The sequence below is a fragment of the Mobula birostris genome, chromosome 4 (genome assembly GCF_030028105.1).
Source record: "Mobula birostris isolate sMobBir1 chromosome 4, sMobBir1.hap1, whole genome shotgun sequence".
NCBI lineage: Eukaryota > Metazoa > Chordata > Chondrichthyes > Myliobatiformes > Myliobatidae > Mobula > Mobula birostris.
In genome coordinates, this window is record NC_092373.1 from 72,919,336 (window position 1) to 72,936,567 (window position 17,232).

At 41.6% G+C, this 17,232-nt stretch overlaps 1 protein-coding gene across 2 annotated transcripts in view; it reads left to right on the forward strand.

Annotated features, from left to right (window-relative positions):
- The window catches only part of LOC140196411 (GRB10-interacting GYF protein 2-like), a 191,571-nt gene that overhangs the window by 150,384 nt on the left and 23,955 nt on the right, over nucleotides 1-17,232 (forward strand). For both annotated transcript variants that reach the window (XM_072255561.1, XM_072255562.1), the window contains exons 19-22: nucleotides 7,077-7,174; nucleotides 9,144-9,299; nucleotides 11,639-11,794; nucleotides 12,855-13,121. In XM_072255561.1, coding sequence (XP_072111662.1) covers nucleotides 7,077-7,174; nucleotides 9,144-9,299; nucleotides 11,639-11,794; nucleotides 12,855-13,121 — 677 coding nt within the window. The remainder of the gene's footprint in view (nucleotides 1-7,076; nucleotides 7,175-9,143; nucleotides 9,300-11,638; nucleotides 11,795-12,854; nucleotides 13,122-17,232) is intronic.

The window sequence follows — 17,232 nt, forward strand, 5'->3', positions numbered from 1 at the left end:
AACATACTCTCTTCTCATTGCTACCATCAAGGAAGTGATACAGGAGTCTGAATACTCGCACACAACAGTTCAAGAGCAGTTTCTTCCCATCTGCCTTCAGATTTGTAAGCAGTCCATGAACAATACCTTGTTATTTGCCTTATGCGCTATTTTTTAAAATTTTTGTAACCTGTTTTTATCATGCACTATGCTGCTACCTCAAAAAAATTTCATGAAATATGTCAGTGATAATAAACCTTTGAAATTGGTGATGCACCATTCTCATAATGTTAGTGTTGCATTTGGTAAATTTGATCAAAAGTTTGGGTCAAACTTTGAATTAATTTGAACAAAGTCAGTGTGAATATTTAGCACAAGCTATGGAATTTTGATGTCTCCAACCATTCAGTTTCTTTTGGGGTTGTATTTAGGTTATTTATTTCATACTGGATTAGAATTTATGATGGCAACCTTTAAAAATGTTGCTCTTCGTAATCCCATGGAAATCTTCTGATCCAGCCTGGGCTAACTTCATTAATTTTTCTTTTCCATAATTGAAAATACCTCGAGTCAGTATGTTGTTGCTCTAGGTGACTCCATCTTCGTGGCTCTAATTTTTGTACCTTAATGCAACGATTTAAGCTTTGACTTCTGGCAGCTCTTCATCGTCCATCCTGTATAGATGTAAAGATTTAAATGTCCTAATGCATATAGTCTTTCTTCTGGGTCAGGATGTATTCTGCTGAGTTTTATCAGAGGATCATGACTCTTTGTTATTCTACAAGTGAGTGCCTTGGTAAAAGTTCTAATTGTAGTGTGCCGTTTCATTTCGTAAAATGTCTACAAGAAGATATTGGTTTTGCACTCCCTTTGAATTGTTTGAATATTTGTCCTTAACTAAAGTTTTCTAGTTACTGAAAGATTAGTTCCACGTAATAAAAAAAGGTCAAACTGCAAAAACTGCAGGCTTTCATCAGTGCTTCAGAAGGATCCTAATCATCAGATGGACTGACAAAGTAACCAACCAGACACTGTAAGAAAACACCAACCAGGAATCCATAGAGAAAAAAATACACAAATGAAATTGGAGGTGGATTGGCCACACCTTGAGGAATTCAACCAGCGTCATCACCAGGCGGGCATTAAAATTGATTCCCCCGGGAAAGTGGAAAGATTGGACATCCAAAGAACACATGGAAGAGAGATGTTGAGGCTGAAATTAAACGATGGGGACACTCCTGGTCCACCCTCGAGAAACTGGCTCAGTACAGAGGACGATGGAGATGGTAGGTCATCAGTGGCCTATCTTCCGGTGAGCTAAGGGCCAAGAAGAAGTAAAAATGGTGTTTATTCTTAAATCTTTGCTTTCCCTCTCATATTAATTTGTATGGGCTAAGTACCACAGATATTTTAGCTGGAATCAGAAGTTAATAAAAATGTCAGAATCTATTATTAAGGAAGTGGTAACAGAGCACAAAAATCAGGGACATAAGAGATTCTGCAGGTTCTGGAAATCTTGAACAACATACTGAAAATGCTGGAGGAACTCAGACAACATCTGTGGAATGAAATGACAATTGACATTTTGGGCTAAGACCTTTCTTCAGGACTGGAAAAGAGAAGGCAGAAGCCAAAGTAAAAAGGTGGAGGAAAGGGATAGAGGTGAACATGGGTTTCTCTAGCTTCCAGTAACTACACCCCTCTATTTTCTTCCACATCCACTCCTTTGTTTTGTTTTGTCCCCATTCTGGTGGCCCTCTGCTAGCTGGTACTCTTTCTCTCCCTCTCCCTCCCTCCCCCCCCCCCCCCCCCACATTACTTTGGCCTTTGCCTCCTTTTCCAGTCTTGAACGGTCATGGCCCAAAATTTCGATGGTTTATTTTCCTCCATTGATGTTACCTGACCTGCTGAGTTCCTCCAATGTTTGGAGTCTGTAACAAAAATAGTAATATGAGGCGACATGAGCTAGGATTTGTATATTTTTAAAAAAAGTTGTATTTTATTTGACAAATTTGTTACTTTTTTTGAGATTGCATAGAACAAAATAGATGAAAAGTAACTGTTGGATGTGTGTTTGGATTTCCAAAGGCCTTTGATAATTAAAGATTATTAAACAGAAGCATGTGACATTGGAGATAATGTGCAGGAGTGGATTGAAAATAGGTTCAGAATGTACAAAAGTACAACACTGTATGGGCCCTACGGCTGTAGTGCTGACCAATATAAACTTTACTATCAGTCTAGCCTTTCTTACACAGCCCGTAATCCTCCATTTTTCTTATATTTATGTGCCTGTCTAAGTCTCTTAAATTACCCCTATTATATCAGGCTCTTCCACCAGCCCTTGGCAATGTGTACCCACCACTCTTATATATTTTAAAAAAAAAACTACCTCTGACATCTCCCCTAAATTTTATTCCACTTACCTTAAGCAGCTGTCATCTGGTATGGCCACTGAGAAGTTGATGCAGACTGTCTACTCTATATATGCCTCTCATAATCTTGTACACCTGTATCAAGTTACCTATCATCCTCTGTCATTCCAAAGAACAAAGCCCTAGTTCAACAGCCTTTCCTCATAAGACAGTTTTTCCAATCTAGGCAACGTCCTAGTAAATATTCTCTGCATTTTCTCTAAAGCTTGCTCATCCTTCCTATAAGGAAGCAACCAGAATTGAGCACAATACTCTTAAGTGTGGTCTAACCAGAGTTTTATAGAGTTGCAGCATTTACGCAAGGTTCTTGAGTTATCAAAATCAAGAGAATTCTTAGAAACTTGGTTCTTAGTGGAAGAACAAGCATATTGAACTGAGCACAATTTACAAACCTATGCATCTGTAGGATCGGGCTTGGGTGATCCTCAGACACCCGAGGAGCCAATGCTCACAATGACTGATAACCAGGGATATGGGCCAATGGAGATACTTAGCTATCTGGTTGGCCAGGACCCAGTGGAGACTAGGAGCTAACGCGACAGCCAACCAATCAAAACAGTGTGTCGGCCAATATAAACGTGAGCACTTGGCACAAACAACACCTGATGATGTCACCTCGACTGATGTAAACCTCCAAGCTTGGCAAACCCCCCTAAGCACGAGCATCCAACACAAGCTACCGATCTTCTTTAATTTCAATCAAGGTTCTTGAACTCATTGTCCCTACTCATGAAGTCCAAAATGCCATACATTTTCTCAGCCATCCTATCAGCTTTTGTGGCAGCTTTGAAGGATCTGTGCACCTGGACTCCACACTGCTAATATTCCTGCCATGAACCTTGTATTCTACCTTTAAGTTTGATCTTCCAAAGTGTATCACTTAAAACTTTTCTGGATTGAACTCTCTTCCATTTCTCCACTGACCTTAAACAGATGTTTTCTGTTGGTATGGGGATAAAGGTACTGGCTCTCCACTCTGTAGCATTATCAAGTTGCCTCTCATCCTTCATCACTCCAAAAAGAAAAGTTCCTATCTAACTCAACCTTTTCTCATAAGACATCCCCTCAAGTCCAGGCAGCTTCCTGGTAAATCTTTTCTGCACCCTCACTAAATCTTAGCTGTCCTTTCTATTATGAGGTGACCAGAACTGAACTCAATACTCTAAATGTGATCTAGCAAAGTTTTTTGGAGCAGCAACATTACCTCACAGCTCTTGAACTCTGTCCCCTGACAGATGAAGGGCATCACACCTTATGCCTTCTTAACCACCCTATCAACTTGCATAGCAGTTTTGATGGATCTGTAGACTTGAACCCCACGATTCCTCTTCGGAGAATCCTGTCATTAACCTTGTACCCCAGCTTCAGGTTCAATCTTCCACTTCCCTGATTGAACTCCATTTGCTACATCTCCCCCAACCTACAACAACTTTCTGCACTATCCACAATATCTCCAGCCTTTGTGTCATCTGCAAACATATTAACCCACCCTCCACTTCCTCATTCAAGCCACTTATTAAAAACCAGAACGGCAAAGGATACCAGAACAGATCCTGTGGAACATCATTGGTCACTGACCACCAAGCAGAGTATGCTCCATCTAGTACCACCCTTAGCTTTTTGTGGATAAGCTAGTCCTGAATCTACATAGTCAAGTTTTCCTGGATCCCACGCCTCATGACTTTAGATGAATTTAACATGCAGAACCTTATCAAATGAATTTGGACAATTCCCAACTGGGGAGGTGGGGGTCTTTAACTTATGCAGTTTCTCAGGTAACAGTTATGGGGTCCCAGCTGGAAACAATATGTCAATGGTATGGACTGGTAAGTGTGATATATCCAAGTGCAGTGTTAATTGTGACAAAGATTGGCTGGTGAAGAGTGGGCTGGATTGGCAAAGTGAGTAGCCAGGAACATGTAATATGGAAAAATCTGAACCAGCCAACACACAAGCATTGTGAATAGAAAAAATGCAAAAAGTACTTGTGTGGTTTTAAAAAAAGAAAGAAAGATGTTTGTGTTCAGAAGTACTTCTGATGTCCTTGCACATGAGTTACAGTGGTTAGTGGTGGTTGGCATTAGTCTGTCTTGAAGGACAATGGGTGATGATATTCTTTACAATCCTGGGCAGATGGTATGAAGATCCTGAGCTGCTGGGTCATCAAGGTCCCCCTCTCAGCCTCACCGGTGTAGTCCAAAGGAAAGCTTATGATCCAATATGTTTAGTACCAGCACGGCTGCAGGAGCAACCAGAAGGATGTTCAGTGACATCCAGCTGCCTTAAGGGCTCTACTCCAGATTTGCTCTCTGGGTTTACTCCCATAGCCTTCAACTCTCCTGATGCTGTCCACAAGGTAGTGGGTAGTTAAGGTCCTGGGCATGTCCACACACCGGAGGGCCCACGTGCTATGTGTTCAGGGTCCAGAACTCCTCCCCGCCATCTGCAGTTCAGCCTGCGTCTGAAAGGAGTTCAGTTTCTATGTATCACCAGCAAGGAGGCACTACATGAGGCTTGCTGTTGGAGAGGCTATGTACTGGCAGGGAGAGACTTACACATTCAGCTCTCCTTTTCACAAGACTGCTAGCCAGCGGTGGAAACTGAAAGTGAGAGTGACCAAGCACTGCCCCACTAGATGCATAACAACAGCCATTTTGACAATGCACTAAACAATTAATGCAAGTGCACCAAATAATCCGCGTTTAAGTTCATTACAAAACATTTTAAATGGAAGGGTAATGATATCACAGTGCAATTATATAGAAGGCTGGTAAATCTGCACCTGAAATATTGTATTCAGATTTCATCTCTCTGCCTGAGGATGGTTAGAAAGGCTGCAGAGACCGTTCGCCAAATTGATTCCTGAGGTATGGAGTTTGTCCTTCAAGGAGAAATTAAACAGATTAGGCGTTACTCTCCCCAGTTTAAAATAATAAGTTATCTCATTGAAGTATACAATAGGGCTTGATTGAGCAGATACAGGGAATAATGCTTCTTCTGGCTGAGGTAACCAGAATCAATGGTCACAGAATCAAAATAATCCTGCATGTTCAGAATTTGCTGGAGGATGATTCTGTTTCACTTTAAAGGCTGGAGAATCTTTGGAATTCTTTAACATCACCTGAATATATTCTAGGCAGTGGTTGATAGACTGACAGCAAGGGAATTCAAGAGCTATGAGGTTAGTTCAGGAAAGTGGCACAATGGTAAAAGATTTGCCATAATCTTACGGAATTTTATTACACATATTAATGGTGCAGATGTGAGGTCTGAAAGACCTTTTCTACTTATGGGCATACAGTCCTGAAGATTCGTGGTATCTTTTGACTCGAGCATCTTTCAGGCAATTTCATATTGTCTCATAATTACCTTGTTGAAAAGATTACCTTTTTGAGTTGAATTGCACATATTTACTGGGTCCCACCTACTCAACACAGTCCTGAAAATGACTCCATAGCGTTTGGTGCCTTTGTTTCTCTATCACTGATGATTTGTTTGATGTCTAACTTCGGTTGCACTACCTTGCTTGCAGTGTTTTGCAAGTTTTTGTAATTTATTAGTTTTGTAAAGTGAAACAAAGATGGAAATTATGCACTTCTAGTCAACAGATAATACTTTATTAATTAAGGGAAGTTGAATTTGGAGAATAATTTGTTTAAATGTTAGTGCAAAGCAGTGGATCGCAAATCACATTTTCCCATAATCAGTGTATTGTATGTCATAAGGCAAAGGAATAAAGTATAAAATTGTCTTTGTGGTTGCCTTCATGCTGTTTTAATCTACCTTTTTTTTTTGTTGTCAGTGTGATTAACCAATGAGGCCTTGTTGTTCAGTTGTTAGTGGAGTCCAACTGTTCGTGACCATAGGGTCCATAGGATTTTCATGGCAAGATACGGAGATTGCCAGGCCTTTATTCTGTGAGAATACTGCTGCTGCCCTGGTTGGGACCTGGCTGGGTTTGATCTCAGGGCCATCTGCCTTGAAGTACAGTGCTGATGCACTACACCAGCAGCCGGCCCAATGAGGCCTTATTACTGCCCTAATGAAGGACAGAGCATCTAATTTTCTAGGGATTCCTGATTTTAGCATCAATAGTAATGCACTACTTCAAAAATATGGAAATTGTAAAAAATGTAGGCTAATATTTTTCTGTTAGCTGAGAAAGGAATGGTCAATTTTTGAAAATATTGGTAATTAGTTGTGATGCCACTCCTTTGTAACACAAATTCAAATGGTAGTTTTTGATGCTTTGTATGATATACATGACATTTGTTATGTAATCTCTTTATCACAACACATGGTGATACCCATTACTTTATATGCTTTTTATATAAAAATTGTTATTGTATGATGAAAATTTGGTTGCTAAGAATGAAGAAGGGAATTGTGTACCAATGATTATGCCTTTTAAATAGCGTATATTAGTATTCAGCTCTAGAAAACCCACTTTCCACTTGTCAATGTTCACAGAATTCCTCCCGAGGAATGTGTTATTGAATTACTTTGCTCAGAATTCCTCCCTGAAGGTTTCTAAGAATTAGTCATTTTGGCTACATTTGCTATTTATGCATTGTTGACATACAAGAACGTAACTGATTTTAAGTTCCAAATATTTAGGTTTTAATGAACTTGTTAATTTTTTCTTGCGATTTATTTTCTCAGGTTGGGATTGTGGCAGTGTGTGGGACTTGCCGGTTGATTCTTCGACTCAAGCTTCCTCTGATCAAATTCAGCAGATAGAGAGAGGAAAGGCTGCCAAGGTAAAACCAATATGTATCTATTCCTGAGAGTAGTTGCTATTCAGAACTCAGTTTGCTTGTCTAATAATAAAATCCCTGAGCCATTCTATCTCTAAGAGCAGTGTTCCCTGGAAGGGCCACCTCAAAAACTGGGGAAACATAGGGCTTTTTCCTGTGCAAGTAGCCAGCTGCGCTGGTAAGGACAACATTCATAAGTATTCAATGTCAGTCAGAACCCATGTTTAAAATGTCATTAAAAAAAGTTAATATTAAAGAAAATAAAAATTAGCTGACATTAAAATAGTTAAATAAAGTAAAAACCTTCCTTTGAGTAGCTGATTTTTCCCATTCATTTGATTTGGTGTATTTGTGCCAGGTTAATCATCAGGAACCTAGCAAGGCAGTTCAGTTTCAGCCCATTCCAGTTCATCAGACCTTCTGGCTTAGTTTTAAAATTATTGTGTGCACAGTTTCTGACATATAGAAGGTATTAAAACACTGAATTTATTTCTCCTGTTTTAAAAATCTGAAAAGTTATCCCCATTTCGAAGTACATTTATTATCATAATATGTATACTATATCCAACCTTGAGATTTGTCTCCTTGGAGGCAATGTACAGAGAAATGAGCAAATTGTCCAAACAATAAAAGTAAGTAAATAGTATTCAGAACTGAAGTTCACGAAAGTGAGTCCACAGCCATGAAGCTGGTCATCACTGCAGCCAATACAGGAGCCCATTAGTTGCAGACCACAGCCTCAGTTCAGCGTGGAGCTGAGTAAACCTTGTGGAACAGTGAGCTGAACCGGCCCATCCCTCACCTCTGGCCCTGACGCCCTAACTTTTCCAATCTGGCCCAACGCTTAAATCATCCAAACATCAAGTCACTCCTCGGTCTCTGAACCAGGTCGATACGCTCTCAGTCCTGGGCCCTGCCACCTTGATTCTGCCTGTGCCTGTACCTGACCTTTCTAATTTGGCCTGGCGCTTAAATCAATCAAACCTTGGGCCTGGGTCCTGCCACCATGAAGGTGCTTTGCCTCTGCTCGCCTTGCCTTGATTCTACAGCATCAAATCACCTCCAAATCTGCTTCAGCAATGGCCAAACATTGGCTCCTTCCCCATTCTCGGACCTTGGCCCTACTACCTCAAATTGGCCCGTACATGCCATGCTGCAACCGTCCTGCACCTTTGAGACTTCATTTCACACTGTAAAAATGCCAGATTGTATAGGCGGTTCAAAAACTCAACTCCAAAAAGGAAGTTACAGACTATTGATCGCATCTGAGAAAAGGTGTGAGTAATACAGTAATTTTTTGTTTTGTTTGCTACCCTCAAGTCATCACCATGCTTCACCAGCACTGTCTCAAACTGGAAGCTATATTAGCACACAAATAATTTTAAAGCAATCTAAATTAACCCCTTGCTCTCTTCCTGCTGTAAAATCAACATTTAAACAATTATTATTTAAGTTTAACCAGATCGAGATATTGATGCAGGTCCCAGCAATAAAAACTTAGCAATTTGGACTCTCTCATTGATCTTTGAGAACACTTACAATGTTGGGACACTTCAGAAAACCACAGATATGGCATAAACTGCACATGGTGGCAATTAAGGGAAACTATGTTTTCCTTAAAATTCCAAACTGTTGATAATCAAGGTAAATACTGTGCGTGTATGCACGCGCACACGCATGCAGGTGAAATAAAACCCTTGTGTGGATGCAGGTATTTTCTTACCTTGAAAATGGCAGTTATGTTCCGATGCTGCTGTGATCTTAGGCTGATGAAAAGTATAGATTTTTATTCATTTATATTTATTTTTATGTGCAGGAAAAATGAGCTAGAAATTGCTATTTGATGGTAAAGCAGTATGATGTTAGGTATCTGCATTTGATACAAAACATACATGCAGCTTACTCAAGGTTTTTAAGAATTTCTCCTGATTGATATTACAATTTGTTGACACTCTTGATATTTCATGTTTAGCTTGAACAAGAAAGGAGAGAAACAGAAATTAGGGCAAAAAGGGAAGAAGAAGAAAGAAAACAAGAAGAAATGCGTCGTCGTCAAGAAGAGGTACTGCGGAGGCAAGAAGAGGAAAAGAAACGAAGGGAGGAAGAGAAGCTTATGAGGAAGAAACAGGTACATTTAAGAATGAAATCTCTTGCTCAAGTTACACTAGCTCAACAATTGATGCAGTAAAATAATCATAGATGTTGCAAAGTGAACTTATTTGCACGGCATTCTAGTTAGCGTTTTTTTTTGTTTTAGGATTGAGAAGCACATAAAAATAGGTTTCAGCTTGTCTGTGTATTCTATCAGCAAATAATTCCAAAAGCGCTTTTGTGTTTGTTCAAACTTTTAAATTGTGTTTCTGAAAGTAATATTGAACAGCTTTAACTCAATTGTACAAATCAGATTGCAAATAACAAACCTCATATTTCATTATTATTTGTCGTGGTATAATGAATATTAAATATCTGATATTAATTTGTTGTCTGAAACATGCATTCTCCATTCACTACTCAGAAAGGTGGCTAGGAAATCCAGTAGTAAGGCTGATGTCCTTCTGAATTTAACAAGTCTGCGTTATAATTTCTTTACCAAAGTTCCTTTGATAGCAGTTCTTAAACCTCGAGCCTCTGCTGCCTAAATGACAAGGGGAGTAATTGTATAAGAGCATCACTGCTTACAGTTTCCTTTCTGTCCTGACTTGTAAGTATATTGCCATTCCTCCTTTGTCATTAGTTCAAAATCCTAAATCTCCCACTTAGGAGCGTCATGGGTTTATTTTCACAACGTGGATTGCAACAGTTCTATGTGGCTTACCTACCACTTTCTTGAGGGCATTTAGAAATGCAAAATGATACTCACTTCCCAAGAATGAATTAAAAACAGCTGAGCTACATTGCTGTGAGTTAAAGTAGCAGAACGTTTGAAGAGTACTCCATTTATTTGTTACATATTGCAAAGCATAACATCCTATCTGGTCACAAACAAGAGAAAATCTGCAGATGCTGGAAATCCAAGCAACACACACAAAATGCTAGAGGAACTCAGAGGGCCAGGCAGCATCTATGGAAAAGAGTACAGTCAACATTTCGGGCTGAGACCTTTCTCCAGTGCATCTTTTCCACAGATGCTGCCTGGCCTTCTGAGTTCCTCCAGCATTTTGTGTCTGTTGTTTCCTGTCTGGTGTTCCATCTGTGTGTAAATACCTCCATGTAGCTGTTCCCCAAGTTGTGGAATGCAGGGTGCACAACTACCTGTCTTAATTACAAATTTTCATCAGAGATGGCAAAGAATACAATTTTTCCCCATTATGGGCGACATGGTAACACAGTGGTAAGTGTGACACTATTACAGCTCAGGGTATCAGTGTTTAGAGTTCAACTCCAGTGTTCTTTGTAAGCAAATTTGTACGTTCTTTCCCGTGTGCACATGAGTTTCTTATGGGTGCTCTAGTTTCCTCCCACCGTCCAGAGAAGTACCACTTGGGTTAATTAGTCATTGTAAGTTGTCCTGTGATTAGGCTGTGGTTACATTGGTGGGTTGCTGGGTGGAGCGGCTGGAAGGACCTGTTCTCTGCTATATCTCTAAATAAAATTTGAACTCAGTGGTAAAACATACAATGGTTCAAGTTTAAATTTAATTATCATTCAACCATATATAAATACCGCCTCAGAAACAGTGTTCCTCCAAGACTAAATTGCAAAAGGCAGTACCAATAGTCGTACACAGTGCAAGGCATGTATAGCACATACACAATAACGGTAAATGTACAGTCACAAAATAGCCCAAGTCCCTGATGGATGATGGATGCGTCTTGTAAATTGTTGGTGTTGGCAAAAACAAGCAGTTCTCAGCAGTCTGTAGATAAACTAAGCCTGCATGCACACAAGCAAGCTAGCTTGTTTTTCACCGAGCAAATACTGGAGGTCAGTATTGATGGGAGGGGCTAGTACCAATCCAGCATCGACGCCGCACCACACGTCTTCTTTCCTGGATTGATGCACAGGCAAGCACGCGGCATGAAGCCCAATGAACAGGACTTGGAGAATCTTACATTACCTGTGTCCAACAGGGTCTTGCAATCACAAGAAATATGTTCAAGATTATCACTCGCTGTTAAGACTGCACACCACCTTCTCACACCAACTCCTTGAAGCCTTTCTTTCGCAGGCAGCAACACAGTCCACATCAAGTCCAGCTCTTCTGCCAATGCATACCTCACTGATGGGGTAGACCTGCAGTACTTGAAGTTCTTAATGTCTAGCATTGTCCTGTGATCCTAAAACAGACGCTTAAAAAAGCTTTGGTTGGTCCCGGCGAGGCCGCTATGTTTGAGCGCTCTGCCATCTTACTGGAAGATGGAGAATTTGAAAAGCATTATGTTATACTATGCAATAGATGGAGAATTTGAAATGCCTTGTTACTTTGAAACAGTATCAAAATAATTTTATCCCTTTGCTTGGTCTTAGGAAGAAGCACTTCGACGTCAAAGAGAACACGAAGCAGCACTGCGTCGGCAAAGGGAAGAAGAAGAGCGACAACAGGAAGAAGCCCATCGAAGGCATGAAGAAAGGCAAAGAGAAGAGGAAGAGAGGCGCCAAAAGGAAGAATTGCTTCGAAAACAAGTACTTGTACAAATGTGGGAAGGGAAAGGAAGTTGCTGCATTTTAAAACATTCTCGTGCTTTATTTTCTTGTAAACAATTTATAGGAATCTTTTTGTAGTTCAATTTTCTAATGAGGTTATTTCATGTTTTTTCATAATCATTTTAAATGCAGTCACATATAGTAGTGCTAGAAAGTTTGTGAACCCTGTAGAATTTTCTCTTTTTTCTGCATAAATATGACCTAAAATGTGATCAGGCCTTCATACAAATCATAAAATTAGATAAAGAGAACGTAATTAAATAAATAACACAAAAAACATACTTCATTGATTTATTGAGAAAAATGATCCAATATTGCATGTACTTGTTGGAAAAAAATATGCGAACCTTTGCTTTCAATTACTGGTGTGACCTTCTTGTATACCAATATCTTCAACCAAACATTTCCAATAACTCTTGATCAGTCGTGCACATCGGCTTGGAGGAATTTTAGGCCATTCCTCATTACAAAGCTGCTTCAACTCTGGAGTATCGGTGGGCTTCCTTGCATGAACTGCTTGCTTCAGGACTTCCCACAACATTTCTATAGCATTAAGGTCAGGACTTCTACTCACCCATTCCAAAATAGAAATTTTCTTCTTTTTAAACTATTCTGTTGTTTATTTACTCTACAGTGTTCACAGACTTTCTAGCACCACTATGTTTTGTTAATAAAATGAAAATATAGGTATTTAGAATAATTTGGGAAAGAATTATTGATTTTGATGTAATCAATGACTGCAAAGTATTCATAATTTTGAAGTAAGCCTAAAATTAGGTAGTGTTTTCATCAAATACGTTCTCTTTCACTGATTTCGAAAACAAATTATGAGTAATTTGAACTGCACATTGCAGTTTTCTTATTTATTTTAGTTTAAAATATCAACATCTATTAATTTGTTTTAATTACATTTTAGTTATGAATTTAGTAAAGGCAATGTGACCATTGGCAGGAAAGCATTGCTAAATGTTCTATGTGCTGATGTTGTATAATAGCAGAAAAAATTTAAGCTTCTGCATTCTGGCTTTTACAACGAAAGGAAGAAGAACGTAGACGTAAAGATGAAGAGACAGCACGGTGGTTGGTAGAAGAGGAAGAGGCTCAGCGACGTGCTGAAGAAGATAATCGGCTAAAATTGGAGGAGGAGAATAGACTCAGATTGGAAGAAGAGGAGCAGAAAAGAAAAGATCTGGAGCGTCATAAAGAACTTCAGAAACAAGAAGCCCTGAGACAGAGACAACAGCAGCAGGAAGCACTGAGACGTTTACAGCAACAGCAACAGCAGCAGCAGTTAGCCCAAATGAAAGTAAGAACTGGAAATATGTTTGACTTTCCTAGAAACCTCAGAAACCTCCAGAGGTGGTCATAATAATTGGGAAACAAGGACAAATTTAGGTAACACTTTCAGTAAACTGGACGAACTCAGCAGGTCGGGCAGCATCAAGTTAGAAACGATGAGTCGACGTTTTGGGCCGGAACCCTTTGTCAGGACTGAAGAATGAAAGATGGGGAAGGATTTGAAGAATACTTGTAGCTTCAGTTGAAAGACCAGTAATTTGAAAGACAAAGGGGTGGGGGAGGGGAAGCAATGACGTCATAGCCCAGAAAACAATGGGTGGTAGAAGGAGGAGGTGGAACCATGAGGGAGCTGGGGGAGGGGCAGCGTGAAATAGGGGTAGAGGAGGGGAGGGGGAGGGAATTACCGGAAGTTGGAGAATTCTGTGTTCGTACCAAGGGGCTGGAGACTACCTAGACGGTATATGAGGTGTTGCTCCTCCAACCTGAGTTTAGCCTCATCGTGGCAGTAGAGGAGGCCAGGCAGTAGAGGAGGCCATGTATGGACATATCTGAATGGGAATGGGAAGCAGAGTTGAAGTGGGTGGCTACCGGGAGATCCTGTCTGTTGTGACAGACGGAGTGGAGGTGCTCGATGAAGCGGTCCCCCAATCTGCGTCGGGTTTCACAGATGTAGAGGAGGCTGTACCGGGAGCACCGGATGCGATAGATGACCCCAACAGATTCACAAGTGAAGTGTTGTCTCACCTGGAAGAACTGTGGCCTGAGTGGTTGCAAGAGATGAAGTCTAGGGACAGGTGTAGCACTTAGGCTTACAGGGATAAGTGCCGGGTTGGAGATCAATGGGGATGGACTTGCGGATAAGGGAGTCGCGGAGGGACCGATCCCTGCGGAAAGCGGAGAGGGTGGAGAGGGAAGGATGTGCTTAGTGGTGGGGTCCTGTTGAAGGTGGCAGAAGTTGCGGAGGATAATGTGCTGGATCCGGAGACTGGTGGGGTGGTAGATGAGGATAAGGGGAACTCTGTCCCTGTTGTGGTTGCGGGAGGATGGGGTGAGGGGTCGAAGTGCGGGAAATGGAGGAGATGCGGGTGAGGGCATCATTGATGATGGTAGAAGGGAAACCACGATCCTTAAAGAAAGAGGACATTTAAGATGTCCTGGAACGGAAAGCCTCATCCTCGGAGCAGATGTGGTGGAGACGGAGGAACTGGGAATAGGGAATGGCATTTTTGCATGTGGCTGGGTGGGAAGAGGTATAGTCGAGGTAGTTATGAGAGTCAGTGGGCTTGTAGAAGATGTCAGCGGACAGTCTGTCTCCAGAGATGGAGACCGAGACATCGAGAAAGGGGAGAGAAGGGTCTGAGATAGAGGAAGTGAATTTGAGGGCTGGATGGAAGTTTGAAGTAAAGTTGATGAAATTGACGAGCTCAGCATGGGTGCAGGAAGCAGCACCAATGTAGTCGTCAATGTACCGAAGGAAAGGTTGGGCAGCAGTACCAGAATAGGTTTGGAGCACAGACATAACCAACGAAGAGGCAGGCATAGCTGGGTCCCATGCGAGTTCCCATAGCTACACCCTTTGTCTGAAGAAAGTGGGAAGAGCCAAAAGAGAAGTTATTGTGTGAGAACTAGTCCGCCAACCGGAGGAAGGTAGTGGTGGTGGGGAACTGGTGAGGTCTATTATCCAGGAAGTAGCAGAGGGCTTTGAGGCCTTCTTGATGGGGAATGGAGGTGTATAAGGATTGGACATCCATAGTAAAAATGTAGTGGTTGGGAGAGGGGGTTTGGCATGTTCAGGGAGAGCGGGGTTAGGGAAGGATGAGGAATCAGAGGAATGGAGGGGCGATGAGGGGTAGAAGGAAGTTTGGGAGTCGCTGGGTGGAAAGAGGGTAGTGGGGGAATAAGGTGGGCGGTGGGACCCAGCAGCAGTAGGAACAGTTCCGGTTTGGAGAGTGTCGGGATCTCGGTCCGAGCTGGATTCGGAGCTGGGGGTGATGGAGTCTGTAGCCTGCAGGGCCTCAGGACTGAGGTCGGAGTCGGAGGCGAGTGAGTCCATGGCTCGCCGGGGGCTGGTTCCACTCGGGGTCAGAATCAGAGGCGGATGGGTCTCCGGCCTGCCGAAGGCCTGAGAAGTCGAGGTCCGAGTGGTCGCGGTCCAGGCTGGAGCCGGTTGTCGTCGTGGGCTTCAGGCGGGAGAGCTTGTTGTCCTTCTTGGACACGAGGAAGGAGAAGAAACGGCGGTTAGAGGTGTGAATCTGAGGGAGAATGAAGTGTAGGAGAGGTCCATGGCAGACAGTGGAGAGCGAGGCCCGGAGTGGTGGCAGAGAGAGGAACAGGGCCCTTAGGTATCTTCGCATGGCAGTGAGCGTGGCGCAGAGAATCCAGCGGGAGCAGCGGAGGGAGGAGCAATGGTCAATGAAACAGAGGTACCTGGGATCCTCGCTGGGCCTGAACTGGGAGGCCTGGAACCGTAGCTGGAATCCCTGTGGTAACAGATGGCGGCGGAGGCACGTTCCCAGGAAGGAGACGTGGCTGTGGTAGCGGGTCTGAGTCAGGATGTGGTCGGAGAGAGGCGGAGATTCAGGTATTTGATGTTGCATTCATAGGTTTCCGATTTTGTGGAGAAATGTTGGCTTTTCCCCACAAACGTACTATCAAGTTCATGGTTGCCACATTTGCAAATATGAATGCAGAATTCTTAACTTTCCAGCAGCACTTCTCAACTGTGCTCTGTGCTAGACTTGGAGAGCCCAGATTTAGGAGGTATATAGGCCAATTTTTCATAAAATCAGTTCAAGGGACTTTGTTCCTTAAGGCTGTTCCTCTGTGGAGACAAGTCTTTGTTAATTTATACTACTTGATTATCTTAGCTTATTTTTCTTCTGAACTAATTCTATTTTTAATTATAAATTATCAATATTTTTAGCATTTTAGCATTTTAAAGTCACAAGTGTGCTTAATACTTTTGAATGTCAGAACTATTCAGAAACTTAGCCATTATAGTTGGTTAATACATACCTCCCTATACACTCACCAAGTGACAGTGTTGATGCACAGAGCTCTATTTAGCTTCATCTGTGAAGCTTGTTTTGGAAAATCCACACAAATTAATTGGATCTTTTTTCATGCGTTAACAACAGGGGATGTATAAAATAGAGAGAGACATGGGCTGAATGCACTCAGTCTTTTTCCCAGTGTCGAGGAATAAAGAACTAGAGGGAGGGGAAAGATTTAATAGCAACTTGAGGATAATTTTATTTTCACAAGTTTGGTATGTGTTGGAATGAGCTGCTAGAGGATGTGATTGAAGCTGATCCAGTACCAACTTTTAAATGGCAGTTGGACTATGGATTGGAAAGGTTTGGAAGGTTACGGGCCAGAAACTGGTAAGTGGACAAGCTTGGTTAGGACATCTTGGTCAGCAACAATTGAAATAGGGGTGAAGTGTCTATTTCCATTAATCCACAGACAATCTATGCAAATGTTGGACCAGTGTATCGGTAATCTTGGGGAATCAAAAGTCTGAATGAAAATACGCAACTTAAAAGGGTCATCAATATATTAAAAAAATACTGAAAGGTACTCGGGGGTGGGAGGGGGAGCTGAAATTCTAGATCTGAGAATCTACATCCTAGTGCTGAAAATAACTGAAAAGATAACATGATCATTCAAAAATCAGTATGTTCTGAAAAAGTTCCAATGAAGTAGAAGAGAACAAATGTAATATAGTTATTCAAGACACAAGGCAGAGATAAGATGTGAATAGTCGACCGACAACGTCAATTTATTTATGTGTTTATTTACTTAGAGGTATAGCATATTAATGGGCACTTCTGGCCCAAAGAGCCTGTGCCACCCTTTTGACCAAGTAACCTGTTCACCTGTACACCTTTGGAATGCGAGAGGAAGCTGGAGCACCCAGTTGAAACCCAAACAGTCATGGGGAGAACATACAAACTCTGTAGACAGTGGCACAATTGAACCCTAGTAACCTGCGTGTAATAGCACTATGCTAACTGCCTCACTACAGTGCTGCTGTTGAAAAATGTACTAATCAGTTATTAAAGATTAATTGATAAGTTGTGCAAAGTCTATGTGATAAGATAGTCAACATAATATGA